The following is a 26516-nucleotide window of genomic DNA, read 5'->3' on the forward strand; positions in this document are numbered from 1 at the left end:
AATTCCACCCATTATAATTTTTAAAAGTGTACTTACTTCTGCTGATGGGGTAGGAGACAAAGTCCTTGGAGACTAGAAGAATAAAAGAATAAAAATTTTTATTTTTAAAAATAAAAAACTAACGTCACAACGTTTATTAACTCATTATCAGTTTTAGAGTTGCTTATCAGAATCGCCTGGAAACACTATTCAAAATACACATGCCAGCACCCTTGCTGGTCCCCCATCTTCTGACTCAGTAAGTGGAGAGTGAAGTTCAGACGGGCACACAGTAACAAAGCTCCAGGGAGACTGGGGCACATGCCTCTGCCTCTGGACCATGGGTTCTGATAAATATGCTGCGATGCTTTAGGTGATTAAGTTAGACAAATGGGAACTATTTCCCCTATATGTTCAAACTACACTGTTTACTACTATGAGTTACATTATCTACTGAAACATAGAATTATGTAAACATGGTTATTAATTAAATTATAACCAGAGTAGTCACATAATATGTTATGATGACCAGATCTGTGGCTTCCTGCTCTGGTGGCCTTGCTGACATCACCATTCACTTCCCGGCTTCCATCCTCCTAGGCACACAGGCTTCCTTGAGGTAGTCAACTGACCAAGCCCTCTCTCACCTCAGGGCCTTTGCACTTGCTGTCCCCTCTGCCCACAGTGCTTTCCACTCAGATACCTGCTGGGCTCACTCCCCATCTTCAGTGAGGTCTCTGCTCAAATGCACTACCACACAGTGCCTTCCATGACCCTCCTATTTAAAGTAACAGCTCAGCCCCAGTATGCATTCTCCTTTCTCTGCTTCATTTTCCCTCATTGCTCCATTACCCTGTAAAATTGTTATATATTTATTTGTTTATTATCTGTCTCCTACATTATGCTGCAAGCTCCACAAGGGCAAGGACTCCATTCAGTTATGACTAAGTGTTCCCAGCAACTGGCATGTATTAGGTACCCAACAAATATTTCCCAAATGAATGAATGAAATGTCTACAATTAAAATGCAAGAAGATTTCAAATAGAAATGAAATGCAAACAAAGCATTCTGAAGCACACAGCCACCAATGGATTTCTTAGCTTCAGAATTTGCCCTTTCCCCAAATTTCCAAGATGCTGCTGGCTCTCTTGTACTCCAGACTCCCTGAAGCCCCGGGGTCTGGTCTGATCTGCAGCCCAGCCCGTCTCTGGGGTGGCTTAGCCAAGTGAAGACGGGATCCTTGAGGGCAGGAGCCAGGTCTGCGCCTGCTGACTGCAGCCTTCTGCATCCACACTACTGCTTTCTGAAGGCACAGATGGCTACACAGAACTTCAAGCTTGCTCTTCTAGTGTTTCTAAAATGGCAATACATGGGTTCTATGGAATAAGTGTTAATAACTGAAGGAATAAATAACTGAGTAGCTTGTAAACTCTTCTAAGTTGTCAGATCCACGTGTTGGGGAAGAGTTCACAGATACGTGTGACTTCCTATCGGGGTGGGGGCATCCTCCCATCCAGACTCTATGCTCAGAGAAACCCACAGGTCATCATTCTAGGTGGTGACAGTAACAGTGCTGATTATGATGACAGCCAGCATTTTTGTTGAGTACCTACTATGTGCCAGGTTCTGCTGTAACCTAAATATTTCACTTAATCCCTACAGAAAGCCTCTAAGGTAGGTGGTGTTATTATCTTGAGTTCACAGATAAGGAGATTGAAATATGTAATTTTCCCAAAAGTCATACGGAGAGTAAATACTGGAGTCTGGTCCTAAACCCATAAATGTTCACTTCGAAGCCCAAACTTTCAGGCTTCATTTTACTGCCCAAAATGGAGCCACTGGTAAAGACATAGAAACATACACACATCTGCCAAATCTGTAATGTCATAAAACCACTCGTCTCCCCTTTGCTCGTATGACTGGAACACTAGGAGGTCCTCATCTCCTTGCTCTAGGACCAGCCCCTGTGCGATCTGTTCAGGAATCTTCCTTCGCACTTTATCCCCTATGAAACTCTGCGCAGTCCAAAAGCAACTGAACAACCCAGGCCTATCAATCTGCATTTGAGAGCTGCTGTAGGTGCAGTTACAGGGATGGGACCACTAGGTGGCACTACACAAAAACGAACACCGCTTTCTGCCCAAAGGAGCATTTCTATGCAGGGCTATGCTCAGGAATAAAAACCCAGATTGGATAATAAGAAATAAAAAGAAATATATATACGTATATATGTATTATATATAAAATATATATAACTATAATTAAACATACATGTAATTATAAAATAAAATTATACCTAGATATTGAGAATAAATTAAACAGAATCACCACGTCCTCATGACCTTTCTTCATCTAAGATCTCAAAGCACTGTGATAGTTTACAGATAGTTTACTGCCGGTTTTAGCCTTGGTTGAATGGCTCATTTCAGTCCACTACTTGGGAAACACCTCTGAGTGAACTCAAGTCAGTCTATAGATGACTCCAATTTAAAAAAAAAAATAAAAAGGGGAAAAAATGAGAGTGAGTTGAGTAGGCCACGGGAAATAGACCAGAGCCCACGTGACCTCGGGGACAGGGAGGGGAGGACACCAAGGGGCTGAGGCTGCGCTCCAGCCTGTGGGCCATGAATGTCGGGAGAGCATTAATAAGCCCCAGGAGGACAGGTGGAAACAAGAGTAGTAGCTTCCATTTGCTGAACATTTACCCCAAGTCTGGCTCTCTGTTAATTGCTCTAATAATTCGTTAATGATATTGGCTTTAACAGATGATAAATTATCTACATACACAGATATTAATCTTTAATAGTTTATTTTAACCTAACACCCCATGAGGTGGATTCTGTCATCTTATCTGTTTTACAGACGAGAAAACTAGGATCAGAATGGTTGTTTCACAGTCAAAGTCACACAGCCAGCATGTGGAGTGCCTAGGCTGAGTCCGGGTGCCTTGATTCCAGAACCCGGGCTCCTACCACTGTGCTGTGTCATGGCCCTACTCTCTCTGCTTTTTCTTTTCTTGCACATTCTGTCTTGCAATGCTGAAAACTAAAGCTGTCCAAATATAGGGGGTGTGCTCTCTCCTCGTGGTCCACATGATGTCATGGTCTCTCTCCTCATGGTCCCCATCTTGGTGCCCGAGACCAAGATGCCCCCGCCCCCACCGAGGACCCTCCCTCCATGATTCCCCCTGCCCCGCCCACAGACTCTCCCCTGACAACTTGGGCTTCCGTCCCGGAATGCTGGTTCTGTACCCTACAACCTGGTACTAATGCTTATGCATTTTCTGTGGTTGGTCTGCTCCCCTACCTCTCCATCACCTCCCAAGGGCAGGGATGCTGTGATAGGTTTTTGACTACCTCAGAGCACCTGGTATAGAAGCCTGCAAATTGTGGGCAATCAGAAGGACTCTCTGATTTATTCTGATTCCAATCAGTAGCTCTTATAAATGTGACAAAAGAGAAATAAGTCTCTCACTCACAACTTCTGGGAACTTATTACCTCTCCCAGGCTCTGCCTCTCCTGTTTGTCATCATAGCCCGAAGAGTAGAAAGGCTCGTAGGTAATGAGATCTGGACGTTCAATGTCATAAATTGCCTTGACCTTGGGAATGGCTGCTAAATCCTTGTAATCCAGGATTTCATTGTCCACTTTTGCCTGCCGAAGTTAAACAGAAGGAAAAATTACACTGCCATCTCATCTTCGGGGAATTATTTTAGTGCATCTTATGTCCTGCTTAAAAAGTGAAGATCTTAAAAATAAAACCCAAAACACTTTGCTTAGCACGGTCATACTCTTTATAAAATTGCCTGTTTATACCAGATATTAATCATGTTTTTAAATAAAGTCACCAAAAGCTTTGGAAAAAGCCTATGTAGATTCCATCAAGTAGAGAAGTCTGCAAAACTTCAGGATAATTTTCTAAATTTATTAAGAAAGAAAAGCTTAAACAGATGGTCAAAAACAATTCTCCCAGATGGCTAAAAACAAGAACTGCATATTTAAAAAACTAAATATTTAAAGATCTTCGTGGCAGAATTTAAGAACACTCAGTATCAGCATTATAAAATGTATAATTAATCCTCAAGTATCTATTTGCAAATTAGGTACAACCAATTTTTTAGGTCCTGCATCATATTCCTGCATTTTTAGGTCATCTACGTGATTACTCTATACCAGTGGTCACATTCACATGTAAAACTGACCTACAAAAATGAAAACTGGATTTCATCACAGAAATAGAAATCATCTTGAATTACTCTCTTTTGCATCATCCAGCCCACTCTCACCACCTTGCCACCTTCCCTGTCCCGGAAGTCTCTCTTCCAGTACTTACATATATAGTGTGACCGGGAGAGCCAGGGATACTGGAGCCTGGTCTAGAATAGATGCTTTCAGAGGAAGTCCTGGTAGGCTGTAAAATAAACAGTGACTTGTCAGATTCCAGACCATGGCTTCAGAATCAAGCCTGGCCTAAGTCCCTACACTTTCCTAAAAACTAAGCTGGTTAAAAAGAGAAAGATCTTTAACTTTTCTCAAAAAGGGAAAATGCATCCAAGAAAAGTCAGTGAGAACTGGTTGTGCCACCAGCCTGGAAAACGCATTCGGGGGCTCTTCTTTTTTCACTTGTCCCTCACCACACCTGCGAGCACACTCCTCCCCCTCTCCACTGCCACCATCCCGGCCCCAGTCACCACCTCCGCTTGTCTGCACTATCGCAGTGGCCTCTTCTGTGGGTTTCCAGCCTTCATTCTTGTCCTCTTCAAGTCCCCCTGGCACCCAGAGGCCAGAGAGCTCTTTGAAGAACACGACTGGGTTTATCACTATCCTGCTTTTGGCGTCCGCGTCCATGTAGAATAAAATCACAACTCCCAGGGCCTCGGGACTTTGTCCCTGCCTTCCTCCCCCATCACTCACAGGACATGGTACGTATCACTCCCACAGGGTTCTTACCCTTGCTGCTTCCTCTGCTGGGAATGCCCTGATCTCCACTTTTACTTGGTTGATTTTTTTTTCCCTCCTTCAATCTTGGCTTAAATATCACCTTCTCAAAGAAACCTTTCTTGATCTTTTTGTATGTTTGTTTGGGGGGAGGTAATTTGGTTTACTTATTTATGTATTTATTTATTTTAATTTATTTATTTTTTAACGGAGGAGGTACTAGGGATTGAACCCAGGACCTCGGGCATGCTAAGCACACACTCTGCCACTGAGCTCTACTCTCCCCAGATCTTTCAATCCAGAGCTGATAACCTTGCCATTTTCTCTCATAGTATCACTCTTACTTTTTCCTTCATGGATAATGCTTAATAATCCTGTATTTGTCGGTTTCATCATCGTGTCAATCTCCCTCAGTACCTCTAGTTACGATACCTGCTTTCAGAAGGTTTATTCCCTCACCACTGTATACGCACAATGTTTTGCACAAGTACATAGAAGGCATACATATGTGCTGAGGGAATGAGCTAGAATTTATTATTTGTAAATAAATACTCAGTTTGTGGGTACTTCGATTCATGTTAATTGCATGATGCGAGCCTAACCGCACGGCAGGTCAGAGGTAGGGTTAGTGGTCGGCCACTAGGGAAGGTAAAATCAACTGGATACTGTCATACAGACCTAGAAGACCCAGAGAGTGCGTGGTGACAGGAGGGGGAGGGAAATGCACGAACTACGATTAACTGCCCCCCACCTCTGCTTGGTATGTTCTAGAAAGCTCTGCAAAGAAAAATCAAAGGCCTGGTCTTGGAAGATTTGGTCCCCTCCGTGCAGCTATTTCTTGGAGAGGATAATTTATAGTTCTATGTTAGGAACAGAACTTTTCCTCTTCAGGACTGTTTCTCCTGATATTTTGGTACCTTGAATATGAGGGTAACTAAGCCAAAACCAAACCAAACCGAACCAAAACCAAAACCTCCTAAAAACAAGGATGTGGCATCACTTTGTAACTCACATCGGAAACAATGAAAGCAAACCCGTCTGGCCAACTCGGGTCAGGCAGTGATGAGACTCACTCTGACAGTAAGAATTTGCTGGAAGGCTGTGATCAATTGTTCTCACCAGTGTCCCCGGTATCTTTGAGATACGAGGGTGGAAGGGGTTGGAGAACTCACACTCCACACGTCTGGCCCTCCTCTCCAAGACCTGCCACATACAAGCAGTTTCCTCCTAGAGTGACAATTTTCCAATCACAGGCATATCTCAGAATGAGAAAATTCCCAAATCTGAGTACAATGCAAAAAAAAAAAAAGGCGTCACATAAAAACACTATTCAAAAAGTCCGACTTCTCAGTCCATTTCCCAATCAAAACAAGAGAAGTGACACCATCACCATGCAGCGCTCCTAAAAGAGATGTCATGAGAAGATGAATAGCACCTAACATGAACTGCCCACATCCCACGTGGCAGGCCCTGTGCTGAGCACTTCCCAGGAATGATCGGATTTAATTCTTTCAATAACCCTGTGAAGTAGGTTCTGCTACCAACCCTATTTTATGGATCTGGGGAGAGTCATGTACAGGTAGGCGAGTGTCAAGATTTGAAGCCAGTCAGGAGGCAGAGCCCAAGCTCTTCGTCCCAGCACTAAATGGTTTGCCCATATTGTCAGGCGAGTGTGACCATTTATTTCTCATCAACATAGCTTTGGGACAAATAAAGTGAAAGCAAGAGAAAAATATCGAGATGAACTGGTGGAAAAGAGTGCCTGCTAACTGAAAATGGTTTTACTGCCACCAGCTTATCAGAAGCCTGCAACAGCTCAGCGCTGGGGTGGATGGGTTAAGACAGGGTGTACCCCAGGACAGTCAGACGTCTTCGGTTGCTGGCGTTGCTATGACAAAGCCTTGTTTTCATTAACAAGCAGCGAGGACACTGTGGGAATAGCCTAAGTGCACGCTGAGATTTGGGGTCTCTCCCATGTTACTCATCCTTATTTTTGCCAAATGTGGGTCAGGGATACATTCTGTCTTTGCTGTAACGATGCACCTGGGGATGGCTCTGAAGTGTTTTGTGCTCGCGTGTCCTGCACACACTGATAGGGCACAGTTACAGGAGAATGCGAGCATGCGAGCATGCGTCAGGAAGGGGTCTCTCCTGCTCCCTTCCAGGGATGACAACAGAAGGAAAAGGTCTCCTGGCTGAACTAGCCTGTCCCAGCTGTCTCTCTCTCTCTCCCTTCCTTCTTCACTGCACAGTGCTCTGTGAGTTACACAGGCTTTCTCAGAAGCATTTATCATGCTCATTTACCCTGTTAATATTGCTGCACTAAAGGTTTTAAGAGTTCTCCGATGATCTGAATTCTTGTCAAGTCCGATTAATTCTTCAAAGATTCTCAGATCTCAGATTGGAATTACCTTCAATTTGCATACACCTGCCCTGAGTTCTTTGATTCCAAAATAAAGATTTCAGAGATTCATAGTCAGTTTTCAAAGTCAAGCTGACGTTCACCAAGTCCGCGGCTGCTCTGGCCCTTGTCAGAGAGCTCCCTGTGCCAGGTGTACCATCAATCAACTTAGCGTCTTGGAGGAATGCTCCAGCTGTCTCTCAGAGATTCGGAACCTGCTCTCTCTCTCACTGCATCTGCCACCGTTTGCCTTCATTTTCTTCTGACCTCCTAACCTTACTGTAAAGTTTACTTCCGCAGGCATCTTGTTTATGGGTTGGGTTACCTTCTTGCTTGCCTATTTGCTTACTTTGGCCATTATTTGTTTAAAATGAAATAGTGGGATAACACATAACTCTGTCTAGTATAATCTAGTGGGGTTAACCCAGTGGGGTTAAAAGGCTGGCTCTGGAGTCCAATACCCTGGTTCACACACTGGCTCTACTAGTTGTGTGACATTACATGAGTGTCTCTTGTCCTTTTCTTTCCTCTCTCTCTCTCTTTTTTTCCCCCTTTTAACTCCCTTGAGCTTCAACTTCTCTCCTTATAGAATGGAGGAGACGGTATTTCCGGCACCTACTTCATAGGGATAAATGAGATGCTACGCATAAAGCTTCAAGCACCTTGCCTGGCACATGGCAACTATCCAGCATTTCCCAGACACCTGACATCAGACTGGAGTTCTTAGCCAGTTCGTCTCCTATAACGAAGGCCAGCGCTGCCTCTATCTGGCTCTGCACAACAGGGTAGTCCTTTCAGATGTGAGCTCTGTAGACGGGACTTCCCTAGAGTTCTCTGTACCTACCACCCTTGGACGCCTTCCCATCGGAACTCAGAGACATTAATTATCTCTGCACGTGGGGCAGCAGATGCACCTGGAGCTGAGAGATGTCCTTCCCCTTCTGGAGAACTCCAGGAAGTGACTCTGTATCCTCCCCGGACGGTGACTTCCTGCTCACATCTGGGCTCTAGTCACTAACGCCTTTCCACACCGGATGGCAAAGAGCTTGCACAGGCCTGTCTTAGCTGCCACAGCAGCTCTGGTTTGCTGCCTCTTGAACTGTGCTCTAAGCTTAAACGGCACACACAAATTGCCTGCTTTTGGCCACAGCCCCTCCTGGCTCCCACGGTGTATTTGCTCAACCAGCAGAGGGTAGAGGTCTCTCCCTTATGAAGATAATAACATTACTTCTAAAAACTAGACTATTACTGTTGAAGTTTTCATCTTAAATATTTAGAATTTCAGTTCTAACCATGTAGAATTCTAAACACGGTGAATTTTATTTTTTAAATGTGTTTTAAGGGGTTAATTAAAAAAAAAAAAGCCAAATCCTAGTATTACATCATAGGACAAAAGAAATCCAAATGGTTCAAGACCAAATGCAAATGTAATTTGAGAGAAGTATTTTAAAATAAGAGAGGCAATAAACATGCTGAATTTTCAATGAACGCCTTCTGCATTACTAAAAGGACCCCTTTTCTCCTTCTAGCTGTATTTTCCCCCTAATTAAAACATAACTTGCTGAGGGTCTCTGATGGCTTTCATCTTCAAAAGGCACAAAGCTGTCTTCCAACATAGCAGCTCAGATCCACTCACTCAAATTAAAGCTCACCTTCACCTCAAAACCAACAACTTACTGACATGTTTTCCCTGTTTCAAATCCCACTGACAGCTTCTTGTTTATCATTAACTTAATTCTAGTGTCACCTCTTTGGGTTGTTACAAAGTTACAGATGACCTATGTTCCCACATGAGCCTTAGGGGCAATTATTTAACCCAAATTAGTATTTCGAGCTGTTCAAATAGCCAAGTAAACAATACTGACTCACCAAATTAAGTCAATAACCCAAAGAGGTCCATAGCCTTTGTTTCTGGCATTCTCTACAAGAGTTACGATGAACAAAATTATCCTCTTGCCTATATTATAAATGAAGATAATTTCAAATATTTATCCCCAGAGGTATGCTCACCTCTGCTGTACACAGAAAAGGAAACAAGGACCTGTTAAAGCAGATATAATTTACTTACTCTCCTTTAATCCCTCTTTCTTTCATGCCTTACAGAAAAAAAACAACTTGAAAGTACAGTTGGAAAAATTCAATTCTTTCTTTTGATGCCATCTTTGGGGGGAAAAAAAAAGAGTAGGAGGAAAGGTGGAAAAAACAAGGTAGACATAGGAAGGGTTTTAGACTGGCTGTGATCTCTCAAAGTATTCTGCCAACAAGATTAGGCAAATAAGTTAATCCTTGTTTTGGCAACAAGAGGAAAGGCCCCTTCAGTAAGAAGCTTCTAGTTGTATGTGGTGGTCCTCAATCTCGCGTGAGGAAGGGGTTTCCATCTACATTTATTTCTCCAGCACATCTTCATATACTTACTTTTGGCTCCAAACAGGCTTTTTATTTTTCTCAAAGGAAAAAAAATCAACAAAGAGAGATCTCACCATAAGACAAGTTGTTCATTTCAACAGGAAAAAGAAAAAATGGCATCTGACCATTAACAGTAGATGCTTGAAAACGCACATCTCTTTGTTTTCTCTACGAAATCTTTGTAAAAATCCCTCTGACTACCTTTCACTTGACATTTCCCCCTATGCCTGGTCTTCGTCCATCTGTTCTACAACTTTTGTCAATTCCGAAGGCACAATCACAGAAGGTAAATTACATGGAAGAGAATTTTTTATATTTCCACCCCAGTTCTCATCGTTTTTCAGATACTGACCATTAAAAACACTTACCAGAGCTCTGCCTGGAGATTAAGCAGGGAAATGACATTTTCCATTTATTTTCAATTATGGGCCACCATGCACGCCTGGTCCCTTCTTAGCAGGAAACTGTGGGAGAGCTCTCTGCTGTCCCTGCCCTCCCCCAACTCAGCAGGAACAGGGATGCAACAACTACGTTCATCTAATTTGCATTCATCCAAAGCCATGCTCTAAGAAGGGAGAGAAACTACAGGCAACTGGCAACCAGACCGGAGAGATCGGATGAACACCTATGGGGCAACTACTGATATAAGGTGACTGACACCTTATACGAAGTGCTGCTAAGGTGGACAGTACCTGCCTTGGGTTTCTGTTGAAGTTCACTAGACAAGGTGGCGATAATAGCTGCAGAAGAAGGAATACTTTTAAAATCTGCATATATTAAGTGTTCACTGCTAAGTCAGGAAAGGAATTCCCTTTAGAAAAAGAAATTTGTGTTTGCGAGGAAGTAGGAAGGGCTCACTGGCACACATCCCCTTCTCTGGGCATGTTGCACAACTGCCTCTACCATGGCCAAGAGGCCTCTCTGTCCTTAAAGTACAAATCTGAACACCTATATGTTCTGATGAATTGTAAAGACACATCAAAAACAATAAACTATCCAAACAAAGCAAAAGCTGGGGGAAAAAAGCAGTATGTATGGTAGCAACATTAATAAAACAATAACCAACAACACTATTTCCTTGTTCTAGACATACTTAAAGCCTCTAATTAGCTCCTTTGTAGAAATATACACACAGTGTTTGGTATATGACAGGTTTGCAAGTGCATACGTTACAATACAGTGAATGTTAGTTTCTGAAGAAAAAAAAATCTCATGCCCATTTCGAATGGCAGTCATTCATGCTTTAGCCTCCAAAGGCACAGCAGAAAAGCCCTTTTTTAGAATGAAAGCAAGTGATCCACTCGATTGTTACAAACGCGGTCCTGGGAATATCATGTGCTTTGTCTCTGGTGAATCACAACAAGGAATTACAAATGCTTAGTACTGACTTTTACCTACAGACAAAATTTACTATTCCTCTAAAACTCTTCTGAGTAAGCAAAATCATAGTGTGTTTTTCTTAGGTAATTATATTTTCATCAACTTCTTTTACCTAAAATTCATCAAGAGGAAAGAAGCGGGGGATTTCAGAATAAAAATAATAAAATGACTTTCCTCCACAACAGAGCCAGGCTTATTTCTGGGGCATGGAGTGCTGAATGTCCCTGCAAGGAGTACAGTTTAGCTAACAACTAAAGGTGTTTTCACCAACCTGATCTGCTGAGATGATGAGCTGCTGTGTAAGCCACAGCATTTAGAAGATCAAAACGTCCGGGTGACCTGAGAATTGCTTTGGCATTTTCAGGCTTCTCAAAGGCTCTGGTGAACTGCTCCTTAATGGCCAATGGGTGAAGGGAGGCCTTGTCAAAGGGCCCATTTTCTCTGCCAGGGCCCAAGCTGTTTATGCTTTTCTGTGATGGGGCTACGGTTGACTTCACCGATATTTAAGGTTGGATAATGGGAATCAGATGCCTCTTTTGAACAACAGGATAGGAAGAAAGAGGTTTTTAAAAACAGACCTCTCTCTCTGTCTTTCCTAAACCAACCCATCACTTCTCAAGATGCTTTACATCTCTTATACTTAATGATCTGGAGCAAACCCAAAAATTTCACACTTGATGATGGTATTTTTCTCAAGTTGTGAAAATGAATTACTTGGCGATAGCCTTAGGCTAATAAAATAGAACACTATTTGAGTTATAAAGTGTACTTTTGGGGGAAAAAACCCCAAAAGCTATAGAAAAAGCACCTTCTTGCCAAGTAGGCACTAATTCTGAGCACTGACTTGCAGTGGGAACGATCTTTGGCTGTTTCTTGGATTCATGACATTATGAGTTCAGTGTATGTGAAACCCTGCCCCCCAACTTTAAGATAGAGGAAGATTATCTGACAAATACACGTTGGATGTAATCCATCCAGCGTCCCAGGCCAATGCAATGCACCCCAGGCCTGGAATCTGCAGTTAAGTCTTGCTGCTCATAATCTGCATAGCGTTGGGCCGACTTCTTTCTACAGATGAGAAAAGTTAGCAGGTTGGTGTCTAAAAGGTTTCTTTCCACTCTGAATCTCTGTACTTCTAAGTATCTTCCAAGTCATTTAAAGAAAGAGAAGTTTTAATGTAAGTAGATTCAAACCCAAACTGTTCTCGGCCGCAGTGCAGCCTGGCAGGCACAGGCAACAGGCCGAGGCACAAAGGCCAGACTAAAGAGCTGTGCTGCAACCCTGAGTTGTCAACAGCCCCTACAAAATGGGTTTCATCTGGACAAAGACGGGATTGTGAAGTCACTCGTAATTTCAAGGGCCAAGGTTTCATCTGATTCTAAGAAACGATGAAAGAAGGTCAAGCGTGTGCAGGGAAAACAGTCTCCTGCCTCACTGCTCATCTGGAGAGCTGGCCGAGTCCCCTCCCCGCTCCTGTAGGATGCTCTGGGCAGTGGGCGCCGCCCTTAAACACCATCTCTGCCTGATGCACCGTCGGACTCGCCAGTCTTCCGTGCTCTACTCTTTTTGTCTTCCCAGATTTCTCTCTCACTCTCTCCTTGTAGAACAAGGAAAAAACCTGAGTGATGGGCTCACCGTTACTGCTGCTAACTCTGGGGAAGTTAGTTAACTACGATGGGTCTCGGTCTCTTCATCTTTAAGGTGGGAAAGGAGAGCTACTTCATGGGAATTCTTAGGGAGAGCCGACGGGCATCTACGTATATCCCCCGGTATCTGCAGAGCAGGACCTGGTCTTGTTTGTTTCCTTTCCCACTTTGCTACTCCTTCCTTGAGCCAAACCCCTCCCTCCCCAAGCGCGGCGTTTCCCCAGCTCTCATCACCAGGCCCACCCCTTTCTCATCATCTCTACATGTTCAAATCTCACACAGTCTCCAAAATGCAACTCAAAGACCACTCCTCCCAGGAAGTGTCCCTCGGGCTCCTTTTCTTCACCTGACATTCCCTGATCTTCACGATCCATATCCTGTGGTACGTTTCTGTATCATATTATAACTATGTACCTGTCTTTTCTTCCTGACTATACCCAGATGCTTGGCAAATATGTGTTCAGCAAACAAATGTGTGAACACACAACACACAACTAATGTGCTGGCTGCTCATTGCACTGAAGACAATGCTTTAGCTGCTGCTCTAAAGGAAAACATTGTCCAGAGAAGAAAACAGCCGGAATCAGAGTGTGAGATGCACTCCGTGGGGTGAGAAGAAGCATCTGCCTCTGCGGGAGCTGAGAGTTATGCGGGGAAAGCAGCAAAGGGAGGAAAAGCAACAGAAGCCTGGGGCCCAGGACGGCGGCTCCAGCCTCCGCCCGGACGCAGCTCCAACCTGCAGAGACGGGGACCGTCCTGTGCGTCGAATCAGACTTTTGGGATAAAAGAAAGCAGATGGAGAGCGACGAATGTTTGGTGGCTGCCATGAAACATGAAAAAGGGAAGAATGAAATAAACAAACAAATAGCCTCAATTCAGAAACACTATTAAAAAAAGCAAAGACCCTTAGGAAAACTAACTTGACAGTAAGCAACAAGTGATATCACTTGAGTTGACGTCTGTGTGTACGTTTGTGTGCATATTTTGGGGTCCATGTTGAAAAGCAGAGTAACTGGTCTTCAAGTTGCAGTATATTTCCCTATGTTCCAACCCCTTATCATTCCTTTCCATTTATTTTGGCTTAGACATTCTTATATATGAAGGGTAAGAAGCCACTGCAACCGCTGTTCTTAAAAATCTGTTGTTAGAAACGCCCTACAAGTTCTTGAGATGCTGAGAATGTGGATTACTCAGTGGGGTTACTGAAAGATTCTTAAAACATTTTCATTTTGCTATGGTAACTGCACTAATGTGACAGCCTGGAAATCTTGGCTCAAGACTGTGATCTGTAGACACACCCTTAAGAGATCACAAGATCTACTCCCTTCTTCAAAACCTACCCCTTTTTAAGCCCCACCAACGTCAGCATGTATCCCACTTGGGGCGCATCAGAACCTCTTCCCTGCAGAGATGTATGGTCCTCCTTACTGCTGGGTGAGGGAGCAGAGGCTGGCCTAATCCCCTAAGTGGTAAGTGCTGGCTTTAGGAGAAGAGCTTTGGAATTCTCTGGAAAGTTTCATTAAAGGAAGAAAAAAACAACAGCTCCTCTTGGCCAGAATGAGTGGAAGTATTTCACTAGTTGTTTTTGTAAGCTTATCCAAAACAGTTCCATCAAGATGCGATCAACAGTGTTGATATTAAAAACAAAATCATTTTAGTAACACAACCTGCAAACTCAAGCAATCCTTACAGAGAAAAGACATGGTCTATTCAGTCTGGCCTCGTTAGCATTCTTCTCGTCTCCCAAAAGACTTCATCAGAGATGAAGTAAAAATGATTATTCAAAAAACTGAAGGCAATACTGCAGAGGCAGTGCAAACCGCTAGCTAGCTGGGTGGTTTGGGGGTAGCATCCACAAGTTCTGATGTGAATTTTACATTCTTATAATACAAGTGACAATATGCACTATCTTTAATGTTCTAGTATTTTATAATGATAACCCATTTTCTTTTTTTAATCTTTAAAAATTTTTTTTTAATTTTGGGTGGAGGTATTTTTTAAAATTTATTTACTGTTTTAACAGAAGTACTGGGGATTGAATCCAGGACCTTTTGTATGCTAAGCCCACACTCTAGCACTGAGCTATACCCTTCCCCTCACCAATGATACCCCATTTTCAAAGCATCCATGGATTCTCTCAAATCCCAGAGTCTGGTGACCGTTCCTGGTTGATGAGCTAGAGAGTTAAGTACACACACACAACCTGAAGGTGTACCTTGAAACAAGGACCAAATCATTCTAATACTGGTGGACAAATTCCTCTCCAGTTTGGTCTTTAATCAATTAGTTTGAGAAAAGTGATTTTCTTCCCCCTCTACTTAAAATATGCTCACATTAATTGTGAATTCTAAGACAAGTCCTTTTATTCAGGGTCACAGGCAAGGGACAAGTTTCTAACTTATCTGAATGGCAAAATATCTCCCTCTGATCTTATAAATGAAGGGGAGGGAAAAAGAAAAAAAGCAAAAGAAAAATAAAGCTCCCAGGCAGACATGGGCTTCATTGAGAATAAAGGGAAGATAGTGGAAAGCGAAAATAAGAGCTGACATTCCCAGGGTGGCAGGCCAAAAAAAAAAGTTGGGTCTTGCTGATAATCATTTCTCTGAAGACAAGTCACTCCTTCAGCAGTGACACCTTAGTGGCTAGGTCACACTGATGGACCATCTGTGCACTGCTGGGGATTACATACATAGCTCCATCAAGATGAAATGATACTACATTCTAGAGTCTGGCTTCCAAAATAAGTCTGGGCCATTCTTTTCCCTGAGACACTCTACTCCCTAAGGTGGAGAAGTCGAACTCCAGTTTTTTCCAAGGGTCCCACTAAGACAGTTAAACTATCTTAGAGACAGTGGACTGGAGTCCAGTCTGATTACTGCTCTGAAAAATACTCCCAGGTGAGAAACTGGGGGCATCTGAGTAAGATACAGATTATGATCATGGCCCTCCAACTGTGTACAGCTCTTTGCCTCTGAAACAAATAAAATACTGTCATCTGGAGGTGATCTGAGTATTGTACAGAAGGCTGTACAAGTGAGAGAGAACTTTTGCCCATGTGCTCAATGTTCTAGGATGGTTTATGGAATCATTTTGGTGCTACTTAAGGTTGAGTGACAGAAACAATCAAGAACACTTATTCGCATTGTCACATCTGGGCTCATCCTGATTGTCCCCAAAGGTTTTATCTGACAAATCATCAGCTTTTGGAGATGGAGGCCACTCGGGCAATTTGGACTTGAGAGGCTAGTAAAATGTAGCAAGAGTTGAGCCATGGCTGCAGAGGTTGGGTTGGAGTGGTGCATTTTGGACTAAGCCCAAAAAAGCCTGGTGAGGAGGTCACCAGATGTTGGACCTAGAATTTGATGAAACACTTGTAAAGTCTGACTTCTCCTTTGAATGCTTTCCTAAGAACCTGACTCAAGAGGCAAGGCTTATTTTGTCCAACACGAGCATTTGGAACAAAACCCACAATCAATTTAAGGTAGGAGGGAACCTCCTTTTCTGGCCAAATGGCCTTTCAACTTGGTCTGCTGTAGAGCAAAAAAAAAAAAAAAAAAAAGAATCATAAAGGAATTTCATCCAAACTCCAGTCCCAAGCATCAGGCATCACAGCTTGAATGGCTTCCTTACCCGCAGCTTTTCCTCCGTCTTGGTGGATTGCTTACAGTCGGGGTGCCAAACGGTAGAACCTGGAAAGACAACGCACAGCTAAGAATTAAGAAAATAGAAAGAAGCCACAGTCCTAGTAAACAGAACCTCTGAGAACGGCCTGTGCCCAAATGAATCATCACAACTCCAACTCCAGGTCAGTTTCCCTCATCTCGTCTGAGCTTGTTCTATAAAACTCATAATCCTAGACCACAGAGACCACTAACTGGGCACAAGAATGTTTTGATGAAAGAGACATTTAATTCTCGACTGGGTGGTGGTGATTTTTAAAAACCATATCATTATCTTTTAAAAGTAATGTCTGCGTGCTTACTAACAGCTGCGTTTAATTTCAGAAATACAAGCCACAAGCCATCAAAACAATCAAGCAATTTAGAGGGAAATAAAGTCAAACCAGACCGGCTACATCCAGAAGCAAACCTCACTGGATTTTTTTTGTTGATCCAATTATCCATAGTCATGTACACAGATACAGGAAATCAATCCAACTGGCAGAAAGGTTGAAAGTTACATTCGAAATTCAAAAGTTTCCTTTAACTTTTAACCTTTTAATTAACTTTTAAAAAGTCTTCAGTTTTAAACTAGTGAAGTTACTACTTGATCGTCATTTTGTGTTCCTGGATTAATGCCTCACTCTAGGACTGTAAAGCACCTTCCTGGAGGGTACCAGTAGCAGAGAACTAAGCAAAACACTTAATACTCAACAGAAAGCTCTTATAAGAATCCAGTGCCTGCCTATATGACTTCAGATGCCTCTATAAATAATACATGCAGTCATACGACTATGGATAAGACCTATATGCACGTCCTATGTTCCAATAAGGGTACGTCCAAATGTGGGGATGGACAGAAGAGCTTGAAGGGGCACTTAAAAAGACTTGAGCAAATAAAGTTACTAAATTGAAAGCCATCAGCGAATGATGTAAATTTAATAAGAGTCTCAGTATGAATATTAGACTCCCTGCATTTAGCTGTTGAAATCTTTCTCTCTTCAAGCAGCAATCTGTGTGTACTCAGAAAGCTATCAAATTAAAATAACTCGAATTATTTTATACCAACTGAGCTAAACTACTATTAAATTGATGACTAGGAAAATACAGTTTATATCAGAATAATACTTTAATCCCTATTTAACAATCATTTCTGTTTTGCTTAACTCCGGGCCAAAAAAAAAAAAAATCAAACAAACAAAAACCAGACAGGCACACAGTCTGTTCAGCGCTAACATTTACTCTGGGGCTGGCAACAAAGCACAGGACATCCTCTTAATGTGGAGAGCCCAGGGCCGGGGGCCGGGGGCCGGGGCCAGGCCCAGGGGCAGCCTGTGCTGTGGAGGTTCTATGCAGCAGGAGTCCTGGCCCAGAATCCCGGGTGTGCACACAGCATCACACTGTTCTCCCGAGGTCAGGCACACGGGGAACGTGACCCAGAGAGGACATCTGATGCTGGGGAAGATGAAACTGCTCATTCTTCAAAGACGTGCCGAGGGCAGGTGAAGAATGCCGAAGCCTAATTCCAGAAGGGATTTACAACAATCCCTGAAATCTGACTGCAGCCCATCTTAACTGAGAGCCGTTTACTTGTCGTACGAACGTGCTGTGCTTGTGCGCAGCCTGAGATCACTCTGCTCGGCTTCCAGAAGCACATAACCATGCAGAGCCGCACCCAGAGCCTTGAGCCTTGGCTCTCAGCAGATGCACGGGTGATATGCACTCGTGGGTCTTGGATTTTGAGGGCTGTCACTGACGCACTCAAACCTAAAACAGAGCCTGGAGACCAAATGAAGAATCAATCTGCTCCATGCTGAAAATGGAAAGTGACACCTGCCTCTTCCTCCCACGGATTCACAGACTGTCCTCGGGGAAATATGTCCTGTAAAGCCCACGTGAGACCACGGGCTTGGTGCTTGTCACTTGCCTTTATCGGGGGCTTTTAAAATTCAGTGATATTTTTAATTATACTTTTTCAGAGAGATCATTCTAAAGCGAAAAGGATGTTTGGGTTGTCTGTCAGTGTCTCATAGAGATAGCATTTTTAACGGAAGAGCAGCCAAAGCTTTGCTCTAATACTTAAGAATTCTTTCTGGAGACTTTTCTTAGTTGCGTAAAAACAAAACTGAGAGCCAAGCAAACCATGCATTAAAACTACACACAGTGTTACATGCAGAGAGAGATGAAGAAATGGCACACCAAGGCCGATGAGACCCGGTAATTAGCAAAAATGAACAAGCAATAGCTCTTATGGATCTTGCTACTTTTACTGATAAGCCCTTGTCTATTTAATGACTCCTTTTCCTGCTAAAAATAGTAAAATGCTTGCACAGATGGTGCTGTTTGACTGGGGGAGAACCCTCCCCTCAAGCTCTCTGGGCATCTTCAGAATTTTAGAGAAGGAGATAAAAACTAATGACACTCGTACACTAGGAAAATTTCTCTAAATTATTTTTTATAAAAAAGAAAAAAACAAAACAAAAACCCAGCCCTCTGGTAATGAGCACTTTCTTGGCACCAGAAACTTCTCAATTTCTCTTTCAGGGACTTTGAGTGTGTTCTCTCTCACTTTCTGTCTCTCATTCTTTCAATACGACAGTTATACCATCTTAGTGGGATGAAATAATCTGTTATGCAATTCACCAAATATGAGATTATTTTTCTTCCTGAAAGCCTGGGTAAGAGCAGCCTGGGAGGTACACCCCACCTTCCCCCCTGCAAAAAAAAATCCTTCTCCCAGGATAGTGAAGTGAGAAAAGACAAAGTAGCCATCCATTGTGTAGCATTTCTAGAAAGGCTTTTCCTCTTTTTATCTTTTGTTTCCCAAGCATATTCCCAGGGGGTTGAAGGTGGGGTCAGGAGAGGAATATCTGATTTTCAGTCTTGCCTTACACCTCCACAGCCCCAAACATCAAGTCCAGTTCATTCATTCCAGAAGCAGTAGATTCATTTGTTAACAGCCTCAGAGGCTCACTGCCAGCATGTCAAATGCTTGGCTGATTAACACTAACTGATGCGGTAACATTTGGCTACATTCATCTTGGCTCTGGGTAGCCTTGTAGCTAATGAAATGCCTCCTCTAAAAACAAACAAACTACAGCAAGGCTTTCTTTCTCCAGGTGGGAAGAACTTACTGGGTTCTTGAGTCCACCTTACCTTGAAGATACATTTCCTCTCCTTCTGTGAACATCTGGTTGCATCTGCTGCATCGTGCACAGCTGGGGTGGTAGTGTTTGTCGCCTGCCTGGAGGAGAAGAGGTAGGAGATAGTTAGCCTACTCCTGGTCACTGCTCCCAGCCTCTTTTCTGGACATGGGAAGTTAGAGGAAAAGAGAAGAGGCTACGGCAGGAAAAAATAATTGTCCAACTGACCAAACTTCCTATACCAACAGCCCTAGAAGCTGAAGCTGCCCCCACTGGAACTGGGAGGGGCTCAGAGACCATCTACTCATGTCTGCCGTGTGGGGCTGCCTTGCCTCTTGGGGTTTCTGGCTGCCAGCTCTCTCTTGGCTTGCGTGCTCCTGGCTGGTTGCCAGTTACACGTCATGTGCCTGAGATGAGTCCACTCCATCTCCCAAGAAACTCCACCTCAAACACATGAACATCTGAATTGATGTTGGAGGCCAGTGTTGGTTTGTACTACAGCAATAAAAAGAAAGGCTCCTTATTTAGCAGGTTCTTGCTTTCTCAGCTGAACAGTCTGAAAATGATAAAATCTTCCCAGCTTACATCAAGATGAGAGACTGCTTTTTATCTTGGAAGGAGCCCCAATTCTCCTCTATGCTGTATACAATTATCTTTTGCTGAAGTCTCCTTTTAATTGTTTTCTAAAGAAGGCATTTTACTGAGGTGGCTCTGCATTACTCATCAGCATTTCACATTCTTAAATATGACAGATGCCATCATAGCAGGTGCTGACTTCCCCAAAGCAAAATGTCACTGGACACACAGATAATTCTCGAGACAGGTGCCAAGTCACATTAGAGCCATGCTGCAAGTGCACGCTTGACAGAACGAGATCCTTTCGTTCACAGCCAAGCAAGAAAACTTACCACCTAAAAATGATCAAATGTGCTCTGCAATTATATTTCATTACTCAACTGTGAAAACATTTCTTTTGCATTAACTGTGTGCAAGGCAGTGCTGAGAGCCTAGAGTTAGAAGTGGCTGCACCCTGGGCCTGCAGGAAATCAGAGGTCAGGTAGTGATTCCTTTCTCACACCCTCCTGTAGAAGCCATGAAACCACTTAGCCAACTAGAGTGTGAGATGGTGTTCAGCTACTCAAGATAGCCAAGTGGGAAAAAAATGGAAGTTATTTAAAAGTAGAAGCCAGGAATGAAGTCTTTCCAGTGGTGCCTGCCAGAAAATTCCAGAAGTGGAATTTTGCTCTTATCCACACAGTATTTTTGTTTGTTTGTTTATTTTTCTCTAAAGGATGTGGTGGTGGTGGTGAAGGGAAATATTACCACAAAGCAGCTCCTTCCCTTAAGCCTTCCTATGTGACTGAGAGGAGGAAGAGAGAAAATATTACTCAGTTCTAAACCATGTTGAGTCAGCTGGGGTGTCAATGCTGGGAGGTCCTAGTCAGTTAGGACAATCTCTGAATTCTCAAGGAAAATGTAGGGGAGAATGAAAGCCCCTTGACAGGAATCTGGTGCTGTCTGCAGTGAAAAGCACACCCCTCAGTAAGCTAGAAATAGAAAGAAATTTTTTCAAGCTGATAAAATGTATCTACCATATTTAGTGGTGGAACATTAGAGGCATTCCCATTAAAGATAGGAACCAGGCAGAGATGGACAATTTCACCAATGCTTTTCAACATTGCTTTAGTCTCAGACAATGTAATAGATCAAGGAAAAGAAGTAAGTATAAAGGACACTAATAAAAGAGTGCAGTCAAGTAGCTAGATTAAAAACTAATATATAAGCCCAATAGTTTCCCTATTTATTAGCAATATAAATTAAGTCTGTGTGATGGGAAAACAGGATTCCATTCGTAAATAATAGCAACAAATAAACGCTTCAGTGCAAAGTGTACATAAGGAAAACTGTAGAACTTAACTGATGGACATGAAAGACTAAAACAGAGACATATGGTATTTCTGATAGGAAAACTAAATATTGTAAAGATGCCAATTTATCTAAAATAAACCTAATTAATGTAAAATATTGGCAATCAATCAGGAGTTTCTTCTTCAGAACCTGACAAACTGATTTTACAAGTTCACATGGAGGAAAAAATGCACAGAAATAAAAAAACTGTTTTTGAAAAAGAGAGTAGCAGTGAAAGGGGATTTTCCCTTCCCAATTAAAAAGTTCTTCCAAGGCTAAAATAATTCAAGTGTTTTAATGTTGGTTCAGGAATAGAAAATAAAGCAGGGGAACAGAAGAGAAGTGCACAGCCATACTTACACAAGAGAATTATGATAAAAGGGGATGTTTTCAAATGAGTTGAAAAAAATGGATTATTCAATTGATGGTGAGAATAATGGGTTCTCCACTTAGAGACAGGTAAATCTAGATTCCTAACTCACAACCCATACAAAAATAAATTCAAGAGAGGTACAAAGTCAAAAATAGATACAAAATCATAAAAATATTAGAAGAACATATAGGAGATTATTTTAACAAACTCGGGGTAGGAAGGCTTTATCCTAAGCAGGGCAAAGCCTAGAAACAATAAAGACAGACATTGACTGATTGTACACACACACACACACACACACACACACACACACACACACACACATACACACACACACTCTAGGCATAAAGCACAGTTAGAAGAGAGGTAGCAGACAGGGATAAAATATTTGCCATGCATTTCAGAAGAAAGATTATTATCCAGAATATATAAAGAGCATCTATAATGAAAAACAAATGGTAATATGGGAAAAAGGCAATTTCCAGAGGAACTACAGATGACCCCCCAAAATAATTAGTTCAGCTCCACCAGGAATCAGAGAAACACAACTAAAAATTTTTTTTCTTTATCAAATTGGCAAAGATAAAAAGATTTTTTTTCTTTATCAAACTGGCAAAAAAAAAAAAAAAGACTCATGAGGAAATTAGCATTCTCACATTGTTGGTGAGCAAAATTACTTTTGGAAAGCAATATTTATTGAAATTTAATATGTACATACTACTCTCTGAACAATTCCACTTGTAAAAGCTATTCTGCAGGAATTTTCACAGCTGTGCCCAAAAGTGTATGGATTAAGGATATTCAGTACTACCTTATTTATAAGGGGAAAGAACAAAGAAACAGAAATGACTTAAATAAGAAACTAGTGAAACAAAATATTGAATCACATGTATCCATCAAAAGAATAAAGTAAACTTACATGTACTCACATGGAAGGAGTTCAAACTAATATTACTAAGAGAAAAAAATCAAATGGAAAAATAATGCCTATGAGACAGCCACGTATAGTAGGACTCAAAAATGTGTAGGTACTGGGGTAGGTCTGACTGGATTCAAATCCAGCTTCAGCTCTATGTGGTTTTGTGAAGGTGACATTCTCTCTAATCTTCACTTCCATATCTGTAAAATGGGTAGAATAATAGTACTGACCTCAGGAAGTTAATGAGAGGACTAGTATATTGCCTGGCACTTCCATCCATCAGCCCTGTAAGTCAGGCACTGTTCTATGATTTCTGCCGGAGAGGACACACATGTGAATGTACATTGATGTTATGTGTGTGCCCTGCATGGGGAGAAGACAGGGCACACCAGGGAGAAAGCACACCAAGTAGTTTTCTGTGGCTACTTGTGGGAAGAGAGGAAGAGTAGGGATGGGACACTATTTCCTTGGTATGCTTCTGCATTGCGTTGATCTTCTACAACAAGAATTCATTTTTATCTTACTGTGTAATGAAGAAATAAAGACCAAGAAGGAAAAACTCCATTGTCTCTTGGGGTCATAACACCCAAGCTTGAGTTTTTCATCCCAGCCTTGTACTGGAAATGTGATCTTGGGCAAATCACAAATTCTTGGAAACCCTACAGCGAAGTAGAGATGATGTTAATGGTGACGATAACAATAAAAGTGAACATTTTTATTGTGATTATTCTGTGTCAGTCATTGTTCCACACATTAAATGTCATAAATATTTAGTTATTTGTTTCATAATAACCTACTAAGGCTATCATTCCCTACTGTATAGAGGAGGAAGCAGAGGCTTGGAGAGGTTCTGAACTTGTCCCTGGTCACACAACTACAGCCAGGTACAAACCAAGGCACAGTCAGGATGCAAACCCACCTGTTCTTTTATTTATTTAATTTTATTATTTTTTTTAAATTTTATTTTGTTGAGTTATAGTCAGTTTACAATGTTGTGTCAATTTCCAGTGTAGAGCACACTTTTTCAGTTATACATGAACATACATATACTCATTGTCGCATTCTTTTTCACCATGAGCTATCACAAGATCTTGTATATATTCCCCTATGCCATAAAGTATAGTCTTGTTTATCTATTCTATATATACCTGCCAGTATCTACAAATTTCCAACACCCAGTCTGTCCCTTCCCACCCCCTCCCCTCTTGGCAACCACAAGTTTGTATTCTATGTCTGAGTCTGTTTCTGTTTTGCATTTATGTTCATTTGTCTTCTTCTTTTCTTTTCTTTTTTTTTGGGTGCACCTGTTCTTAACTAGCACCATAACTAATAACCATACAGTACCCCACTGCTATATCTGCCTCACGGTGATGTTTGGGTGGACGATCACATGACATTTTGAAAATGCTGTGATGCACTGCGCATGACAATAATCATAAAAATAGGAATAACATAATAACCTCTGCACAAGGACGGGTCTAGGGCCAGCCACAAAAAGAAGGCTTGTAGCGTGGTCTGGGATGCCGAAAACAGGCTCTCTGGATGCCACCCCCTCCCAAGGACAGGCGAAGGAGAGGAACTGTGTTATATGAACTGTCATACAAGACGGATGGAAGATCGTCATGGCCTTAAGTGGCAGAGCTCTGCTCCATAAATCACTGGCAAAAACACTGCAAAGAAGCACTGCCAGCAAAGTGCCAGGGGCATCGGCCTTGACCCCGGTGCTTGCCCCACCCCACGATGCTGAACGTGCCAGAACCAAAGGGCAGTTGCACAGCCGTTAAAAAAATCTTTCTGTTTTTGCAGCAGTGCCAGCCTGTTTTGGGAGGCAGGGGTGGGGGCTGCGGGGTCAAGTGCTCAGGATAAGGCAGCCCCTCTGCAGGTGCGAGCCGCCCCCTCTCTGTTTCACTTCCTCCTACACAGGCACCCATGACGGTTCACAGACAAGCCCCGTGCACTGGGCTGGGAAAAGTATCAGAGCTGAACACAGACTGGGTTATATGCAAATGCACCAACAAAAAGGATGTAGGGGAATCCAAATCCATTAAATTAGAGTCGCTTTTAAGAAGAAAGAAAAGTATTTCAGGTCATGAGCAAAATGAGACTAAACAGTGCCTATACAAGAACAGACGACGAACATACAATTCATTGTGGACAGGAGGCTCTTGATGACAAACTTTGAAAGCACAGTGCGGGCTTTGTGGTGACAGGTGACTTCATAAGCAGTGGTTACTGGGAACCTGGCCCCAGGCCCACACCCTGCAATTCCAGCTCCGCCTGAGCCTGAGAGCCCAGATGTCCCCGAGGGCTCGCCATAGCCCTGTCCTCACCATTCTCCACCCATCTTTGTACCCTGCTGTTTAAAAAATTACAACCTTATTTCTTTATTTTCATATTCAAAATGCACACCTTAGAACTCCACACTTTGGCTGGTATTAAACTCTATGGACCACAAATGATTTGCTTATTTAGCTGAGTTTCATAAAGCACCTGCATACACATTCAAAGTGCTAAAAATTGCTTACCTTTAATGGTCCTGACCAAGTCAGACTTCTGTGATTATTATTCTTACTTAGTTAATCTCTAAATTGAAGTATAAACTTCATCATACAGGCTAGAACCTGGGGAAATACCATTTGCTATAAGGCAGGATTTGGTACAAGGCACCAAATTTGTTTTGAAACCCACCGTCGGAAAGAGCATAAGGGAGTTCTGAACCTCTTGTGGACTCAGGGTGCAAAGAAAGGGCTACAGGGTTTGGAGTCAGGAGATCTGAGTATTACTTCTTTACTTCTGACTCATGAGACCTCAGTTACGTCACTGCTCACTCTTTCCAAGCCCCAGGCCCCTCATCTGTAAAAAGTGAAGGCCTGGACTAGACAATTTCAAGTCCCATTTTGCTGTAAAATTCTATGATTCTCTGTGAAATCCTGTACCTCTACAAGCTCACATGGCAGTGTTAGCAGAAAAGCAATTTGAGTAGAGAAAGGACATTCTTGACAGCAGAGAATAGAGTTTAAAGGAAGACTCCATAGTGTCTGACAGCCAGGAGGAATTCTGACATCCTGACTAAGCCCTGTACCAACGTCATAGGCCACCGGGAGGGGAACAGAGGACTGTAATTATAGACCCCGGCCTTGGAGAGATGATCTGCTTAGCTCCTGGACGGCTAACTGTCCTTCTCAGTTTCTCCTTACCCCTTGGAGTGCTCTACACCTGATCCGAGCCCAGGAGATAGGGAATGTGGCCCTTGAGGTCAACATTCAGCCATTTATAACTTGTGCCACGCCTGCTTCCCAAAAGGACTTCCAGATGCTTATCAGAGAAGGCCATGATCTGAAAACAATGGAACAAAAACCTTAGAGGAAAAGAAAAATCAAAAGACTCCAAACTCAGGCAAACATGTTTGTTGTGATCTGAGCTTCTCAGTAGATGAAGACAAAAGGGAAAATGGGCCACAAAAGTCTCCCTGTGTGAACAGATGGCCACAGACAATCGTCACTGCACAGGCAAGGCTTCCTGATTCTAAATTAATAACAGTCAGCGTCGGCTGAAGTGCAACAGGCCTTGCTCTGTTCCCGGCGTGGCACCAAGGACTCTGAGGGACGGGTCTCACAACAGCCCTGTGAAGTGGCTGCTATTTTACAGTCTTGTTCTGCAGGCAAAGAAATGCAAGCTCAAAGTGAACAATTTCTCCAAAGCGCCCAGTGCTTCCAAAAAGCAGAGCCAGGCTTTGAGTCCAGGTCGCCTGACTCTGAGCCTA

General features: G+C 42.6%; 1 protein-coding gene across 9 annotated transcripts in view; it reads right to left on the reverse strand.

Annotated features, from left to right (window-relative positions):
* Positions 1-26516, reverse strand: part of ABLIM1 (actin binding LIM protein 1) — a 282485-nt gene that overhangs the window by 31103 nt on the left and 224866 nt on the right. For 5 of the 9 annotated variants that reach the window (XM_064488466.1, XM_064488460.1, XM_064488465.1 and 2 more), the window contains exons 7-12: positions 19567-19654; positions 16382-16440; positions 13488-13571; positions 4314-4391; positions 3479-3634; positions 37-72 (exon numbers count right to left, since the gene is read on the reverse strand). In XM_064488466.1, the coding sequence (XP_064344536.1) occupies positions 37-72; positions 3479-3634; positions 4314-4391; positions 13488-13571; positions 16382-16440; positions 19567-19654 (501 nt within the window). The remainder of the gene's footprint in view (positions 1-36; positions 73-3478; positions 3635-4313; positions 4392-13487; positions 13572-16381; positions 16441-19566; positions 19655-26516) is intronic. The other 4 variants (XM_064488467.1, XM_031461815.2, XM_064488464.1 and 1 more) reach the window with 1 other exon arrangement.

The sequence above is a fragment of the Camelus dromedarius genome, chromosome 8 (assembly GCF_036321535.1).
Source record: "Camelus dromedarius isolate mCamDro1 chromosome 8, mCamDro1.pat, whole genome shotgun sequence".
NCBI classification, from domain to species: domain Eukaryota; kingdom Metazoa; phylum Chordata; class Mammalia; order Artiodactyla; family Camelidae; genus Camelus; species Camelus dromedarius.